At 50.5% G+C, this 16350-nt stretch overlaps 1 protein-coding gene across 1 annotated transcript; it reads left to right on the forward strand.

Moving 5' to 3' along the window:
* Positions 1 to 4813: 4813 nt before the first annotated feature.
* TNFSF14 (TNF superfamily member 14) lies at positions 4814 to 11271 on the forward strand. The gene is made up of 4 exons (XM_004378412.2): positions 4814 to 5136; positions 7491 to 7527; positions 7800 to 7841; positions 9070 to 11271. Exons 1-4 carry the CDS (start codon positions 4918 to 4920, stop codon positions 9495 to 9497), a joined length of 726 nt encoding a protein of 241 aa, XP_004378469.1. The 5' UTR covers positions 4814 to 4917; the 3' UTR covers positions 9498 to 11271.
* Positions 11272 to 16350: the final 5079 nt, after the last annotated feature.

Raw genomic sequence — 16350 nt, forward strand, 5'->3', positions numbered from 1 at the left:
AGGCAGCCACCACAGATGTGTGGGGGCCGCTGGCTGCTATGTGCCTCTTCCAACTGCACCTCTAGCCTCTTGGAGGGAGGCAGCGGTCATTCGGTGGTAGAATTCTCACCTTCCATTCGGGAGACCAGGGTTCGATTCTCAGGCAATTCACCTCATGTACAGCCACTACCCCGTTGGTCAGTGGAGGCTTATGTGTTGCCAGGATGCTTGAACAGGTTTCAGCGGAGCTTCTAGACTAAGGGACTAGGAAGAAAGGCCTGACTATCTACTTTCAACAGTCAGCCAACGGATCACAACAGTTCAGTCCACCGCCAATCATGGGGATGGCGCAGGACTGGGCAGTGTTTCATTCCGTTGTGTTGGGGGTTGGCATGCGGCAAGGGCTAACTGGGTTGTAGCTAACAACAAATCCCTTAGAAACTGTGTGTGTGTGTGTGTGTGTACGTGCGCGCTAGGTGTACATCCAGGCTCCAGCTCTGGGCCCCATCACAACCCCCGACCCCCGAGCCTGGAAACCCCCCTACATAGTCCCTTTCTCCTAAGACCTCCAGGCCCGGGAAACCCCCACCTCCCCGCTCCAGGAATATCAGGGAAATCAATTCACAGCCCATCCCACCCCACCCACCCCCAATTGCCAAGTGGAGCCCGAAGTGCCTGCCTCCTTAAAAAAATAAACCATCACCATTGTGTCAATTCCAGCTCATGGTGACCCACCCCCCCCACAAGTTACAGAGTCGACTGGCCGGCCACTAGTACTGGTTATTGTTACAGACCTGGGAGTATAGCTGTGAACAGCACAGACCTGCCCCCAGGAACATTACGTTCTAAACAGGAAGAGCAGGAAAGACACTTAAAGTAATGATCGAATTGATGTTGGACAGTGAGAACAGCTAGCAAGGAAAGTAGAGAGGGTGACATGAGACAGCCCGCCGGGGGTGGGACCAGCAGTGGGAGGAGGCAACTCTTGAGTTGAGACAGAGCTGACAAGGAGGGGCCAGCCATGGGCAATCCAGGGAACAGCATTCCAGGCAGAGGGAATGGAATGTGCAGAGGCCCGGAGACAGAGGGGGCCAAGTGAGCAGGGGGCAAATGCTTCCAGACACAGGGAAGCCCACTTGATGTTTATTCTAAGCTCAGGGACAGCAAACTTTTTCTGTAAAGGGCCAGAGAGTAAAGATTTTAGGCCTTGTGGGCCAACAAGAGGCAAAGTCAAGGGCATTATTACAATAACTATTAATTTCTTAGTGCTGCTGTAACAGAAATACCCCAAGTGGGTGGCTTTAATGAACAGAAATCTATTTTCTCTAAGTTTAGGTGGCTACGAGTTTGAATTCGGGGCACCGGCTCTAGGCGAAGGCTCTCTCCGTCTGCTCTGGGGAAGAATCCTTGTCTCAGCTTCTTCTCAGCGTCTTGGCGATCTCCATGTGGCATGAGTTTTCCCCCTTTTGTGCTTCTGTGCCTCGTCTGCTCCTTTCATATCTCAAAAGTGATTGGTTTAAAACACACCCTCCACGGATACGGCCTCATTAACGCAACAAGGAAAACCCTATTCCCAAATAGGACCACACCCACAGGGATATGAGTTAGGATTTATAACACAGATTTTTGAGGGACGTAATTCAATCCATAACACTTATAAATGAAGAGAGGAGACTTCTGTCCTGCTCTGCCCCATTTGCTTGGGGTGGGCTGTCCTGGGGAGTGGGCATACTTTGCACCCAGCTGCTGGTGGCATTCTTGGGACCAAGAGTGACTGGCTTGAGGGGAAGGGGGCTGGAGGGCCAGGTAGATGGTGGGTATGGGGGCGGCTGCCTTGGTCAGTTTGTCTCCCCCAGCGACATCCAGATCCCAGTGAATCCTTCTCTCTGGAGAGCCAACTGTTTTGTCGTGAGCAGGTGGCCACTGGCAAGGTGCCCGGGAGTTGCCAACAGCAGAGTCCCCAGCATGGAGGTGGTGACCAGCACAGGCCCTGAATGGCACAAGGCCTTTGGCCACCAGTCAGGGAGGTGGGCACTGGGGCCGGTTGGGGGACAGGGCAGAGGAGGAGGCCCTGCCTGGTCTCCCCAGCTCACTGTGCCAGCCTGTGAGAGCTGCTCCCGCGGGCGGTACACAAACCAGAAGCTGGCCGGATTTGGCTTGAGGGCCGTCGTCTGCCAACCCCTGTAAGCGCAGTAGGAAACCAGTGGCAGGTTTTACGGAGAGGAGTGATAAGAGCAGACTTACGTGTTTAAAAGCAGCCCTGTTGCCACAGTGCGTAAATCGATCGGCTGCTAACCGAAAGGTTGGCGGTTCGAACCCACTAGCTGCTCTGCGGGAGAAAGATGTGGCAGTCTGCTTCTGCAAAGATTTACAGCCTTGGAAACCATGAGGCAGTCCTACTCTGCCCTAAAGGATCGCTTTGTGTTGGAATCGACTCAACGCAATGGGTTTGTTACTGCTGTTAGCTGCTGTAAAGTCGGCCCTTGGCCCATGGTAACCTCATGCGCAGTGGAACAAAACACTGCCTGGTCCTGTGCTATCCTCATGATTGATTTCAAATTAGACTGTTTTCATCCATAGGGTTTTCACTGGCTGATTTTCAGAAATATATCACCAGGCCTTTCTTCCTAGTCTGTCTTAGTCTCGAAGCTCTACTGAAACCTGTTCGGCATCCTAGCAACACTCAAGCCCCCACTGACAGACAGGTGGTGGCTGTGCATGAGGTGCATTGGCCGGGAATCGAACCCGGGTCTCCCGTGGGGAAGGCGAGAATTCTACCATTGAACCACCACTACCTCCCCTCCAGCTAGAAGGTACAGCGTGAATTAGAAGGTTGTAAGAACCAACACTATCCCCTAAAGTCTTGGAATCAAAAAATAGCTCATCTTAATTAGTAAAGCAAGTCCACTGTGAGCATTGTGCTCTGTTAAAGAATCATCCATGTGAGATCAAATCGACAATGGCAACTCGAAAGGTTGGATGAGAGGCTTGGGGGCAGTGAATCTAAGTCAGTGGCAGTGGAATAATGTGGAAAAAGATAGCGAGAAAGTTTGCACAACTTGAAGAATGTAACCAATGTCACGGAATTGTACACATAGATGTGGATGAAACTGTGTAGCTTTGGCTGTATATCACCAAAACTAAAAGCCGAAGCCACTGCCTTTGAATCGATTCCGACCCATAGCGACCCTATAGAACAGAGCAGAACCACCCCATAGTGTCTCCAAGGCTGTGGTCTTTACGGAAGCCAACTGTCTCCACTTTCTCCCACGGGGCGGCTAGCGGGTTTGAACCACTGACCTTCCGGTTAGCAGCCAAGTGCTTAACCACTGGGCCACCAGAGCTGCTTTGGCTGTGCATACTTTCACCAAAATAAGTGAATTAATAATAAAAAAAAAAAGTCGTGGTAAGAATTGAAGCAAAAAGTCCAGTCAGGGATTTACCACAACCATCCAGCGAGAGATGGTGTCGGCCCTGAGCACAGAAATGGGTGGCTGGGTTTGAGATCTGTTTGGGAGGTTGAACTGGCAGGACTTGCCGAGGGATTGGATTTGGCGATAAGGCAGAGGGAGGACTGTAAGGTCTTTGGCTTGGTTAACTGGGTGGACAGTGGTTCCACTTCCTGAGTGTGAGTTCCTGTTAAAAATTGCATACACATACATGTGCATGCACACACAGCATACACAGTCGTGCACACATACACAACTACCACACAGTGCATGCACACACAGCCATGCACACACACACACCTACCACACAATGCATGCACACACACCATGCACACACCTCCCACACAATGCATGCACACACCATACACACACAGAACACACAGCACACATAGGCATGCACACACATACACACACCTACCACACAATGCATGCATGCACACCATGCACACCCAGTCATGCATGCACATATGCACACACACAGATACAATACATACACCTACCACATACACACACGAGTAAATGCACACCCCATGCACAATATACATGTGCATAAGCCCACACATACATAGGAACCCATATGCATGCACCACACGTGTGCACGCACGTGTGCTCATACACACACAACATGCATGCACACACATACACAGGCACTCACGTGTGCCTACGCCTCCCACTCCTTTACTCAGCTCTAGTACTTCACATTGCACTTGTCACCTTCTAAAACACTATATTAAAAAAAAAAATCAAACCCATTGACCTTGAATTGATTTAACTTCTGACAACCCCACGTGTTACAGAGTAGAACTGAGCTCCGTGAGGTTTTCTTGGCTGCAGTCTTTACTGGACCAGATTGCCAGAACCTTCTTCCACAGTGCTGCTGGGTGGATTTGAACTGCTGACCTTTTGGTGAGCAGCTCAGCTCTTAACCACTGCACCACCGGGGCTCTTTTCGGTTAGTAGTTGGGGGCGAACCGTTGGCACCACCCAGGGACCCAAACACTATGTATTATTTTCTCACTCACTAGGGCCCCTGTCTGTCTTGCTCAACCTAAACATAGCCTCAGGAGAGCAGAGATTTCTGTCTCGTTCGCTGCCGTGTCCCGAGCCTAGTTCCATGCCTGGCACCCAGGACTTGCTCCATAGATACTTGGAGATCAAGTGAATGAAGCAGCTGAGAAGGGGCTCCAGGACCTCTCCCCAGCCCACCCTGGCCCCCACCTGAGTCACATTTTCAGATGATTCTGGAAAGTGTGAGACATGGCATGAGTGAGAGTGAGCTGGGGCTGGGGGTAGGGGGACAGGAAGGAGAGGACGGCATGTGGGGAAAGGGGTGGGGCTGAACCTCAGTTCTAAAGGCGGCCAGGCCCTCGAGCACCCATCTGCAGCGCGCAAAGCGCAGGGGTGTTGAGCAATCCTAGCTTCCTCTGAGCCCGCAAGACCTGGCACACCAGCCTTGCTCCAAGCGTCTCAGGGCCACGTCTGCCCGGGCATGGAGGAGGCAGCCGCACGGCCCTCGGTGTTTGTGGTGGACAGACAGACGGACATCCCATTTACACGGCTGGAGCGAGGCCACCGGAAACAGGCCTGCAGCGCTGCCCGGCTGGGCCTGAGCCTCCTGCTGCTGCTGCTGGGCACTGGGCTGGCCGTGCAGGGCTGGCTTCTGCTGCAGCTGCATTGGCGCGTGGAGGAGATGACTGCCCGCCTGCCGGTGAGTGTGTCTGGGGGCTCGCTGTGGGGGGCCGGGGGTGTCTCCTGTGTCCCTGTGTGTCTGTGGGTGTGCAGGACAGGAGACACACTAAGGGTGTCCAGCTCAATCCCTGACTTTCTGGAATCCCAGGGCAAAGTTAATTCACCTCCCTGAGCCTCAGTTTCTTCATCTGTAAAATGGGGATGATAATAAGAGTGCCCAGCTCATAGGGCTGCTGGGGAATGAAATAAGAAATGGCATGCACGGTGCCCGGCAGTGGGTGGCACGTTCTAAGTGCTCAATGAATCGGAACCAACATTCATAGTATTATTACTCAGCTGTAGTTAATTGCCGTCAAGTCAATTCCAATTCACGGCGACCCCATGTGCGCAGAGTAGAACTGTGCTCCAGAGGGTTTTCAAGGCTGCGACCTTCTGGAAGCGGGCCACCAGGGCTGTCTTCCGACGCTCCTCGGGGTGGGTTCCAACTGCCAACCTTTAGGCTAGTAGTTGAATATTAAATCTTTTGTGCCATCCAGGGACTCCCAGTATTATTATTAATTATTGTCATTATCAGCCTCTCCGGAGCCCTGGTGGTGCAGTGGTTAAGCTTTCCACTGCTAACCAAAAGGTCGGCAGTCCGAATCCACCAGCTGCTCCTTGGAAACCCTATGGGGCGGTTCTACTCTGTCCTATACGGTCGCTATAAGTCGGAATCGACTCGGTGCCAGTGGGTTTTTGGGTTTATCAGCGTCTCCACAATTGCCATGACTGTGATCATTTTTAACCCTTTTTGAGTGTCTCTGTCAGAATCTTTCCCTGCACTTGTTTCTGGTTGGCTGTGAATCTGTCTCTCTGTCTGTCTGCCATGCCTGTGGGTCTGCGTGTGCGTCTGTGTGTCCAACGCCATGACCATATGGTCTTGTCCTTCTGTGTCCCTTGTCTCCACATCCTTCTCCTTCTGTCTGGATCTAGGGTCCACACGTCTTCATGTGTTCCTGTGGACCTGTGTTGTTGTCCTATGTCCATGTGTCTGCAGGTACCCGCCTGTCTGCAATCCATGCGTTGGTACCATGCGTCTTTGTTCCTGGGTCTCTGGGTCTATAGACCCACGTGCTCCATCAGCCTTACGTCCATGTGTGTGTTGTCATATACTTGAGCATGTACATAAATCTGACATCCATGCCCTGTGTCACATGTCCGTATCCAGTGTGGGTGTGTGTGTCCATGTGTCTAGACGTCCAGGTATGTTTAATTTTTTATTTATTTAGTAAACACTTTCCATGTGGGAGACCCAGGTTCAATCCTTGCCCAAAACACCTCATGCGCGGCCACCACCCATCTGCCAGTGGAGGCTCGCGTGTTGCTATGATGCTGAACAGGTTTCAGCGGAGCTTCCTGACTAATACGGACTAGGAAAAAAGGCCTGGAGATCTACTTCTGAAAATCAGCCCATGAAAACCCAATGGATCACAGTGGTCTGATCTGCAACTGATCATGGGGATGGCACAGGACGGGACAGCATTTTGTTCCATTGCTCATGGGGGTCACCGTGAGTTGGGGGCCGATGTGACAGCAGCTAACAGCAGCAACAGGTGTCAGGCACAAGAAATGCTTTACACGGATGAATTCATTAAACCCTAAGCAGATACCACAGTAAAGTAGAGCGTGAGCGAAAGAGAGGAAGACCCTCAACGAGACGGATTGACACAGTGGCGGCAACAATGGGCTGAAACTTAGCAACAATTGTGAGGATGGCACAGGACTAGGCAGTGTTTCGTTTTGTTGTACGGCACCTAAAAACAATAACAGATACCATGAATCTCTCCATTTACCGAGAGGGATACTGAGGCACAGAGAGGTCGTGCGGCTGCCAGGCGGGTGTGTGTGTGTGTGTGTGTGTGTGTGTGTGTATGCGGCTCTGTGTGTATGTCTGAGGGTGGTGGGCTTTGGCCGTGGTCTGGTTGTCTTGTGTCCACGTGTCCGCATGAAGTCAGGCTGTCCACGTGATGTGGGGGCATCTGTATGAAGTCGGGACGACTGTGACGGCGGGTCTCCGGGTGACGTTGTGGTGTCTGCTTGATGTCAGGACATCTGTGTAACAGGGGTGTCTGTGCGATATTGAAAGGGGCCCTGGGGGTACAGTGGTTAAAGCTGATCCAAGAGAGAGACGTGGCAGTCTGTTGCCAAGAAGATCACAGCCTAGGAGACCCTATGGTGCAGTTCTGCTCATCCTATAGGGTCGCTATGAGTTGGGATCGACTCCGGCAGTGGGTTTGGGTGTGATACTGGGGTGTCTGTGTGATATTGGGGTGTCTGCATGAGGTCGGGGCATGGACCCCCAAGCCCTCACCATGGGCTCCTCTGCATTTTCAGGTCGGGGACATGGGCTCCTGGGAGCAGCTGGTTCAAGGTGAGTCAGGGCCCGGGGAGGGGGAGGGGTGGTTCCCACGCTGCCCCCCGACCCCGCCCATTGCCCAACACCTGTTGCACAACCGGCCCCAGCCTCACAGGAGCCCCTCCCCCTGGCCTGAGGAGAGGAAGTTCGGGCCACTCCGGAAGGGTGGGGTTGACACTGGGAGATAGACTGAGTGACCCCTTGGGAGGTGCCAGTCCCACCGGGCTCCAGGGCTGGTCCTGACCTCCCACTTCCTTCCCCTCTGACCTCTGACCCTCTTTCTCCAGAACGGAGGTCCCACCAGACCAACCCGGCAGCACACCTCACAGGTGAGGGGACCCAAGATATGGGCATGAGGGGGTGTTGGGGTGTCTGGGGGAGACCAGAGAGACCCCCCCCAATATGCCTGGAGACACTCTTGCTTCCCTGGGATACTGATCCCGTGGGACGCTTTCCATTCATTCATTCATTCGTTCTGTGTTAACAGAATGGCCCAGGGCTTGGGTCCATGTATTTTAATTTTATTCATTTAATAAATGCTGCATAGTGCCTACTATGTGCCAGGCACTGGAAGTGCTTTACACAGATTAAGCCATTAAATCCTAAGCAAGCACTGCTAATCGCTCCATTTACAGGGATGGTAATTGAGGTACGCAGAGGTTACCGGACCGGGATGTTCTGCTTGGTTCCTTGATTCTGCCACTTAGGCGTTTTGACGCTTTTGGCAAGTCACTTCATTGCTCTGGGCCTCGGTTTCCCCCTTTGTTAAGCAAGTGGTACAAGAGTTAAGCACTTGGCTGCCAAATGAACCCACCCAGAGGCTCCACAGGAGACAGTCCTGGTGATCTGCTCCTCTAAAGATTACAGCCAGCAACAGAGACTGGAAAAACCCAGGGAGTATGGCCTCCAGACACCCTTTTAACTCAGTGCTGAGTTAAAACCCTTTTAAGTCACTGCTGAGGTTCACTCTTCAGCCAAAGATTAGACAGGTCCATAAAACAAAATGAGACTAAAGGGGCACACCAGCCCAGGGGCAAGGACAAGAAGGCCGGAGGAGACAGGAAAGCTGGTAATGGGGAACCCAAGGTCGAGAAGGGGAGAATGTTGACATGGTGTGGGGTTGGCAACATGTGTATTAATTGTTTAATGAGAAACTAATTTGCTCTGTAAACCCTCATCTAAAGCGCTATTTTAAGAAAAAGATTACAGTCAAGACAACCCTGTGGGGCAGGTCTGTGCTGTCACATGGGGGTCCAAGAGCCAAAATCGACTCGACTGCACCCAACAGCAAAGCAAGTTGCTTTGCCTTTCTGTGCCTCAGTTTCCCTACCTGCCAAATGCGGATGGAATGAGTTAAGACCTATGATAAACAAATTACTTCGCCTCTCTGTGCCTCAGTTTCCCCATCAGCAAATTGGGGAGGAAGTGAGTTCACGCATATAAAGTCCTTGAACAGCCTGGCCCAGAGGTAGAGGCTCAGGGAGAGTGGGGAATGACCTGAGGTCCCACAGCAAGTCTAAGACATGTACTGACCACCCCCCTCGTCTCTCTCTGCAGGAGCCAATGCCAGTCTGACGGGCAGTGGGGGCCCACTGCTGTGGGAGACACAGCTGGGCCAGGCCTTCTTGAGGGGCCTGGACTACCACGATGGGGCCCTGGTGATATCAGAGGCTGGCTACTATTATATCTACTCCAAGGTGCAGCTGGGTGGCATGGGCTGCCCACAGGGACTGGCCGGAAACCTGCCTGTCACGCATGGCCTTTACAAGCGCACACCCCGCTACCCCAAGGAGTTGGAGCTCTTGGTCAGCCGGCGGTCACCCTGTGGGCGGGCAGCCAGCTCCCGCTTCTGGTGGGACAGCAGCTTCCTGGGCGGTGTGGTGCACCTGGAGGCCGGGGAGGAGGTGGTTGTCCGCGTGCCCGACGAGCGCCTGGTCCGACTACGCGACGGAACGCGGTCCTACTTTGGGGCATTCATGGTGTGATGATGGAATGAAGGGGAGACTGGCAGGCAGAGACTTCAGAGGGTGCCTCAGGAGACAGAAAACCCAGCACAAAGAGATCTCGGGGGCACCTGGGGAACCTCAAAACTCAGGGGCCAATAACTAAGCCACTTATAAGACGGAAGAATAAGCCGGCACTTTCAGAGGACCTAGAACTTCAGATCCTGTTGTGGACAATACAGAAGCCAAAGACCCAGAGACTTGGGGGTCCTGTAGGCCCCCAAGTGTGGGGTAAAGCTGATTTGCCTGATATTCAGGAAGAGGGAATGAGGGGTGGGTATTTATGCTTTCGATTCAGAGCAAAGTGGGACTTGGGGGTTCAGGGATGTGGCAAGAGGAAGAAAATGTCACCACCCACCCCACTCTCATGCGTGTGGGTTGGGGTAGAGTCATCATCAGGACTCATTTCTGTGGAGGGCCCAGCCCAGCCTCACCCACGGTCCTGGTCACACATTCGAGTCCCACTCACAGGCTTGTGGTCACATTCAGCCTGGCCACTTAACATTACGCTCAGAGAGTAAGCCCAGCAGGGAGCTGAAAAACATTTAACATCCGGCTCTCCTGGGAGGGGCAAGCTTTGTAGTGTTTGCCTATTTCTATGGTGTAAATACTCCCAACATGACTGATTTTCAGCTACTAATGTATCATCCATCAGCTGGCTACACCAAGCCACTGCTAAGCACACACATCCCATGAGGGTGGGGATTCCACAGAGTGGAGACTGGTGGTCTTGGCCACTGCAGCAAACCCAGCACCCAGCCCAGGGTCGGGCATGCAGCAAAACCCCAAACCAAACCCGCCACCATCAAGTCAAATCTGGCTCATAGCAACCCTGCAGGACAGAGTAGAACTGCCCCATACGGTTTCCACGGAGTGGCTGGTGGATTCAAACCACTAACCTTTTGGTTAGCAGCCAAACAGTTAACCACTGTACCACCAGGGCCCTGGCATGCAGCCGGCATTCGGGAAATGTTTGCTGATGGAAAGAAAGAGCAAATGAATATATATTCACCCCTACAGCATCACAGAGAATTAATTACATGGCTCCACAATCTCAGTCACCCTTTCACAACCACAAATACAGACACTCAGAGCATCAGATTCACACACAACCACACAGTCACACAAAGTCATGCCATCACAAGCAAACAGCCGCAGACATGGTCTTTAAACCACATGTAACAGTCACACACAAGTCACAAGACAATGTTGCAAGGACACAGTCCCAGACACTACCTCATGGTCAGAGCCGTCGCACGTAGCCATACAATCACACACAAGTCAGAAGACAACACTGTAACCACAGTCACACAAGCCACGCCCACCATGCACAACCACACGACTGCACACAAATCACAGCTTTGCGAACTCACAGTCATAGACGCTGCGTTACCACCATGTACAATACAATCACACACGTGGCAAGACAACATTGCAACCAGTGCCGCAAACACTGTCTCATAGTCACACTCATCACAATCACATACAAGTCACGGACAGCATCACAACACAGCCTCACAGTCACATCCAGTCGTAACCATCACATCAGAATTGCACAAGCCGCGTCACAATCTGACCTAGCTATGTACACAGCATTACAATGACAAACACACATCACACACACACACAGCCTGGCCTAAGGTTCCTTTCCAGCCAGCCAAGACTAATATATACTGGGGTTAGAACCATACCCTGTCCCCAGTCCCGGGTCTTGACTGCTGGTCCTTGAAATAAACGGCAAACATTTGTATCTGAATCTACTGGATCTGTCTAGTTCTTAAAGGAAGAAACCTGCCGGGAAAGGCAGGGCAGAGTCATCAGGTCCGAAGAACCCCATGAGGAAGAGGAGGGCTGGGTAGGGGAGCAATGTCAGCCTAAAACAGGCAGCTCCTCACAGAAACATAAGGTTGGGTGTAATGATCCATGAAGGTCATTTTACAGACAAGGAACTTGAATTGTGCTGGCCCAGCCCCATACACAAGTCTGCCTTCCCCAGGAATCCACAATCCCTGTCAGAGTAGAGGTCGAACCCTGCAAGGCACACTTATTGCCGACACCCAGGGCACAGTGACAGTCTACCAAACCAGCTGGAAGCTTGGAGTAAGTGGGAGCCAGAGGGGGCGATAGAGGTGAGACCAGGGGCAGATAATTCCTTACACATCAGCTGACATATGCAAATAAGCATGTATCACTGTGTGGCTGGAGGGAGGTCTTAGTTCCTAGGACCGAGGATGAGGGCACAGACCCCGGAGGTGAATGAATGGTTATAATATTGTTATTGTTGGTATTGTTATTGTCATTGTTGCACAGTACAGGGGTGGAGAAAATAGGCTTTGCAATCAGACCATCCTGGATTCTAATTCCACTCTGTTTCTTACTGGCTGTGTGACTTTGAGCAAGTCCGTTTACCTCTCAGTGCCTCAGTTTCCTCATCTGTCGAAAGGAGTTAAAAACAGTACTCGCCTCCTCGTTTGTTACAGAGATTAAATAAGATCAGGCAATGGAAACTGTTCGGTAAGATGCCTGGTACACAGTTAGAGCTCATGCTGGAAGTGCTTTAGAAATATTAATGAAAACTAACATTTACTGGGCAATTTCCATATGCTAGGTATCTCGTGTGAGTTGTATATTTGTATACATGATTCAGTCCTCCACAGAAGTATCACTGCCCCCTTGTTTCAGGTGATTAGGAATTTCCCTCCTCCTTTCCTTGCTGTGCTGGTGGGAGGTGGGGCAGCCCCAAATGTCTGCCCCCAGCCCCCGCTGGAGTTTCCTTTACTCTCATCATAGCTTTTCCGTTCCTGTGGTTTTGATAGGGAGACCAAGGTGTGGGGACAGTGTATTTATAAAAGCCACCAACTTCCGCCTGGGGATGGAACCTCTCACAAACTTTAGCCTCCAAAGATCATTCCTAGGAGGGACCTCCCAGCCTTGAAGAAGAGGAGAGAGAGGAAAAAGGAGGGGTGGGTAAGGAAGCAGGAGATGGAAAGAGGGGGAGCGGTAAAAGGAGAAAGAGAGGGAGGAAGGGAAAGGAGGAGATGGAAGAAAGAGGGAGGAAGGAGAGAGAAAGAAGAGGAAGGGCAGAAGAAGGAGGAGGAAGGTAGGAGGAGTGGGGAGGGGGAGGGAGATCTTGCAGGGGCAGAGGCTGGTGCAACAGAAGACCTGGATCCCAATATGATTTCAGATAATGTGTGAGGGCAGGAAGCCCCTAGCCCAGGCCACTGACCTATTTTTCAAATTTCTGAGAAATTTATCTACTTGATTTCCGCTTTCACTGCCTGTGCTACAGCGTCTTGTCAGATTTCACCCTCCCTTGCCGCAACTCTTCCTCAGGACCTAAAGTCTGACATCCTCATCCCATCCCCCAAACCCTGAACAGAAACCCTTCCACCTTTCTCTTCATCTCCAGAGGAGGTCAAAGTAAAAATAATGGTGATAAAATAATTTATTAATTTTATATTATGATGCTATGTCCCTCTTGCTAAACACCACTGTGTTCAAACACTTCACATGCATTTAATCAGAGAAACAGGATGGTTCTTACGCTGGAGCCAGACAGCCTGGGTTCAAATCCCCGCTCTTCTACTTTCCAGCCAGGTGACCTTGGATTCATCCCTGGCTTCTCTGGGCCTCATCTATAAAACAGGATGAATAGTGACCCCTACCTTATCCTAGCTATTGTGAGATTAAAAGACTTGAGTCTTTAAGTACTTTTGCAGAGGTTGGCTCACAGTGAGCTCTTTAATCCTTAGTAGCTATTCTTTTTGTAAGTGTAGTTGTAATCACATACACATTTAAAATTCTGCTTCTTTTCAGTTATTACAACAAAAGTGGCCTTACAGCCATAGGTCACAGCTAGCCACTGGGTGTGTTTTTAAAATGGAACTTAATAGTCAACATTTAAGTATTTAAAAATTTTGCACTTGGACTAATCTAGATTTCTAGATTCTCTTGGAAAGTTGGAAACTGTAACAACAACCCAGGATGGGTAGAAGCTGCCCCCTTTGGACAGGGCATAGACTCACCAGCTTGCCACAGTCCCCACATTCTCAGTTGTCTCACACACTGAGGCTGAATGTCAGTTGCCTTTTATCATCATGTTTGTGCTATTGTTTTTCTTAAAATAATAGTAATAATTAATTATAGTTCACACTTCTAGAGCACCCACTGTGTGCCAGGCACTATGCTAACTGCTTTAATTCGTATCAACTAATTTAATGCTCGAAATGATTCTATGGGGGGTACTATTATTATTCCTTTTTTATGGATGGGGAAACCTAGGCACAGAGAGGTTAAGTCATCTCTCCATTAAAAGTGAAAAAATATACAGCAGCCTGAGATGACCCTGAGTTTCCAGAAAAACAAGAGAGTTCACAGTTGTATGAGTTTCCTACTGCTGCTGTAACAAATTACCACAAACTTAATGCGTTAAAACAACACAAATTTATTATCTTAAAGTTGTGAAGCTCAGATGTTCAAAATGAGTCTTACAAGGCTACAATCAAGGTGTTGACAGGGCTACGTTTCTTCCTGAGGCTCTAGGGAAGAATCTGTTCCCTTGCCTTTTCTAGCTTCTAGAAGCCACCCATATTTCTTGCCTAGTGACCCCCTCCTCCATCTTCAAAACCAGCAGTGTAGCATCTTCCAATCTCTCTCTGACTCCATCGTCACATCTTCTTCTCTGACTGATTCACCTGCCTCCCTCTTCTGTGGACCCCTGTAATTCCCACTGGCCCACTCAGGTAATCCAGGATCCCCCCATCTCAAGATCCTTAATGTAATCACAAGTCCTTTGTACCATGTAAGGTAACACATTCACAGGTCCCAAGGATTAGGACACAGGCATCTCTGGGGAGGATGGGACATTATTATATCTATCATAATAGTCCTTCACGGAAAGTGAAGAATGTTCCTACATGTTGAGTAATCAAAGGCTGTATGTTAAAAATAAAATAGAATTTAGTTTACTTCCCCTGCTTATATTAACGACGTGGCCCCTGTAGGCATTTCTGTTCGCAGTTGCAACTGTTGAGTCATATGATAAAGTGGGTTATGACTGGGGCGTGGAGGTGCAGAAGGGGACTGGCATTTAATCTTTGAGTTGATACAGTGCAGAGCGGAAGGGCTTCAGCATCAAGGCTGTGGGTAAGAAACGGCGTGGGGTAAGGAGGGAGAGAAGCTCAGACTTTCTCTGGGAAGCTTTTCCTGAACTCCAGCCCTATCCCAGCTCCTCCATCCCCGGGTCCCATCCTCTGCCCCAGCCCTGACCACACAGAGCTGAGGGTGTCTTGTCAGCTCTGATCATCTGCCCACTCTTCCCCACAACTAGGGACTCTTCAGGGGTGGGTCCTGGGGATGGGCGCTCAGATCACCATGTGTCTGTGAGTTTGTCATGCTGTGGTAGCTTGTGTGTGGCTGTGATGCTGGAAGCTATGCCATCAGTATTTCAAATACCAGCAGGGTCACCCATAGTGGACAGGTTCCAGCTGAGCTTCCAGACTAAGACAGACTAGGAAGAAAGGCCTGGCGATCTACTTCCAAAAATTGTTGTTGTTGTTGTTAGGTGCCATTGAATTGGTTCTGACTCATAGGGACCCCATGCACAACAGAACGAAACACTGCCCGGTCCTGCGCCATCCTCACAATCGTTATGCTTCAGCTCATTGTTCCAGCCACTGTGACAATCCATCTCGTTGAGGGTCTTCCTCTCTTTCACTGACCCTCTACCAAGCATGATGTCCTTCTCCAGGGATTGATCCCTCTTGATAACATGTCCAAAGTATGTGAGACGTAGTCTCACCATCCTTGCTTCTAAGAAGCATTCTCTCCGTACTTCTTCCGAAACAGATTCGTTTGTTCTTCTGGCAGTCCATGTATATTCAATATTCTTTGCCAACACCACAGTTCAAGGGCATCAATTCTTCTTCGGTCTTCCTTGTTCATTGTCCGGCTTTCACATGCATATGAGGTGACTGAAAAACTGTGGCTTGGATCAGGCGCACCTTAGTCCTCAAGGTGACGTCTTTGCTTTTTAACACTTTAAAGAGGGAATTAGCCAATAAAACCCTATGATCACAACAGAACATTGTCTGATACAGTGCTGGAAGACGAGTTCCCTAGGTTGGAAGGCACTCAAAATGCATAAGGGCCACAACAATGGGCTCTAGCAGACCAACGATCATGAAGATGGCGCGGTACTGGGCAACATTTTTTCTGTTATACATGGGGTTGCCATGAGTCAGTGCTGATTTACAGCAACTAACCACAACAATTATGCCCAGGGAAAAGTGTGGGTGGACCACTGCAAAGAGAGAGAGCTTAGTGGTCTGGGGCCAAAGAAAGTCAGATGAGGGTCAGGAAGATTCCAATGCACAGGGAGAAAAGCCAGGGGCATCCTGTGTCTCAGGCTGAAGGGAAGCGTGGCATGGTGGGTGGAACAGAAGAAAATGAAGCAGGGCCAGGTGATGGCAAATGTCAGGGTAAAGAATTCTGATGTCAGTCATGGGCGATAGGAAGCCTCCACAGGTAATCCCACCAGGGGTACCGCTCAATTGACGTTGTCATTATTTGCCGTTCAGTTGATTCCAACTTGTGGCGACCTCATGTGTGCAGAGGAGAACTGCTCCATAGGGTTTTCAACGCTGTGACCTTTTGGAAGCAGAGCACCAGGGCTGTCTTCAAAGGTGCCTCTGAGTCGGTTCGAGCCACCAACCTTTCAGCTAGTAGTCGAGTGCTTAACCGTTTGCGCCATCCAAGGACTCCACTCAATCGTTGGTGGATAAATACCCAACGTCCCCACCCCTAACTCCAAGGCGTGTTCTACACAGTCTCCCAG

Source organism: Trichechus manatus, unplaced genomic scaffold (assembly GCF_000243295.1).
Source record: "Trichechus manatus latirostris isolate Lorelei unplaced genomic scaffold, TriManLat1.0 scaffold00057, whole genome shotgun sequence".
Taxonomy (NCBI): Eukaryota; Metazoa; Chordata; class Mammalia; order Sirenia; family Trichechidae; genus Trichechus; species Trichechus manatus.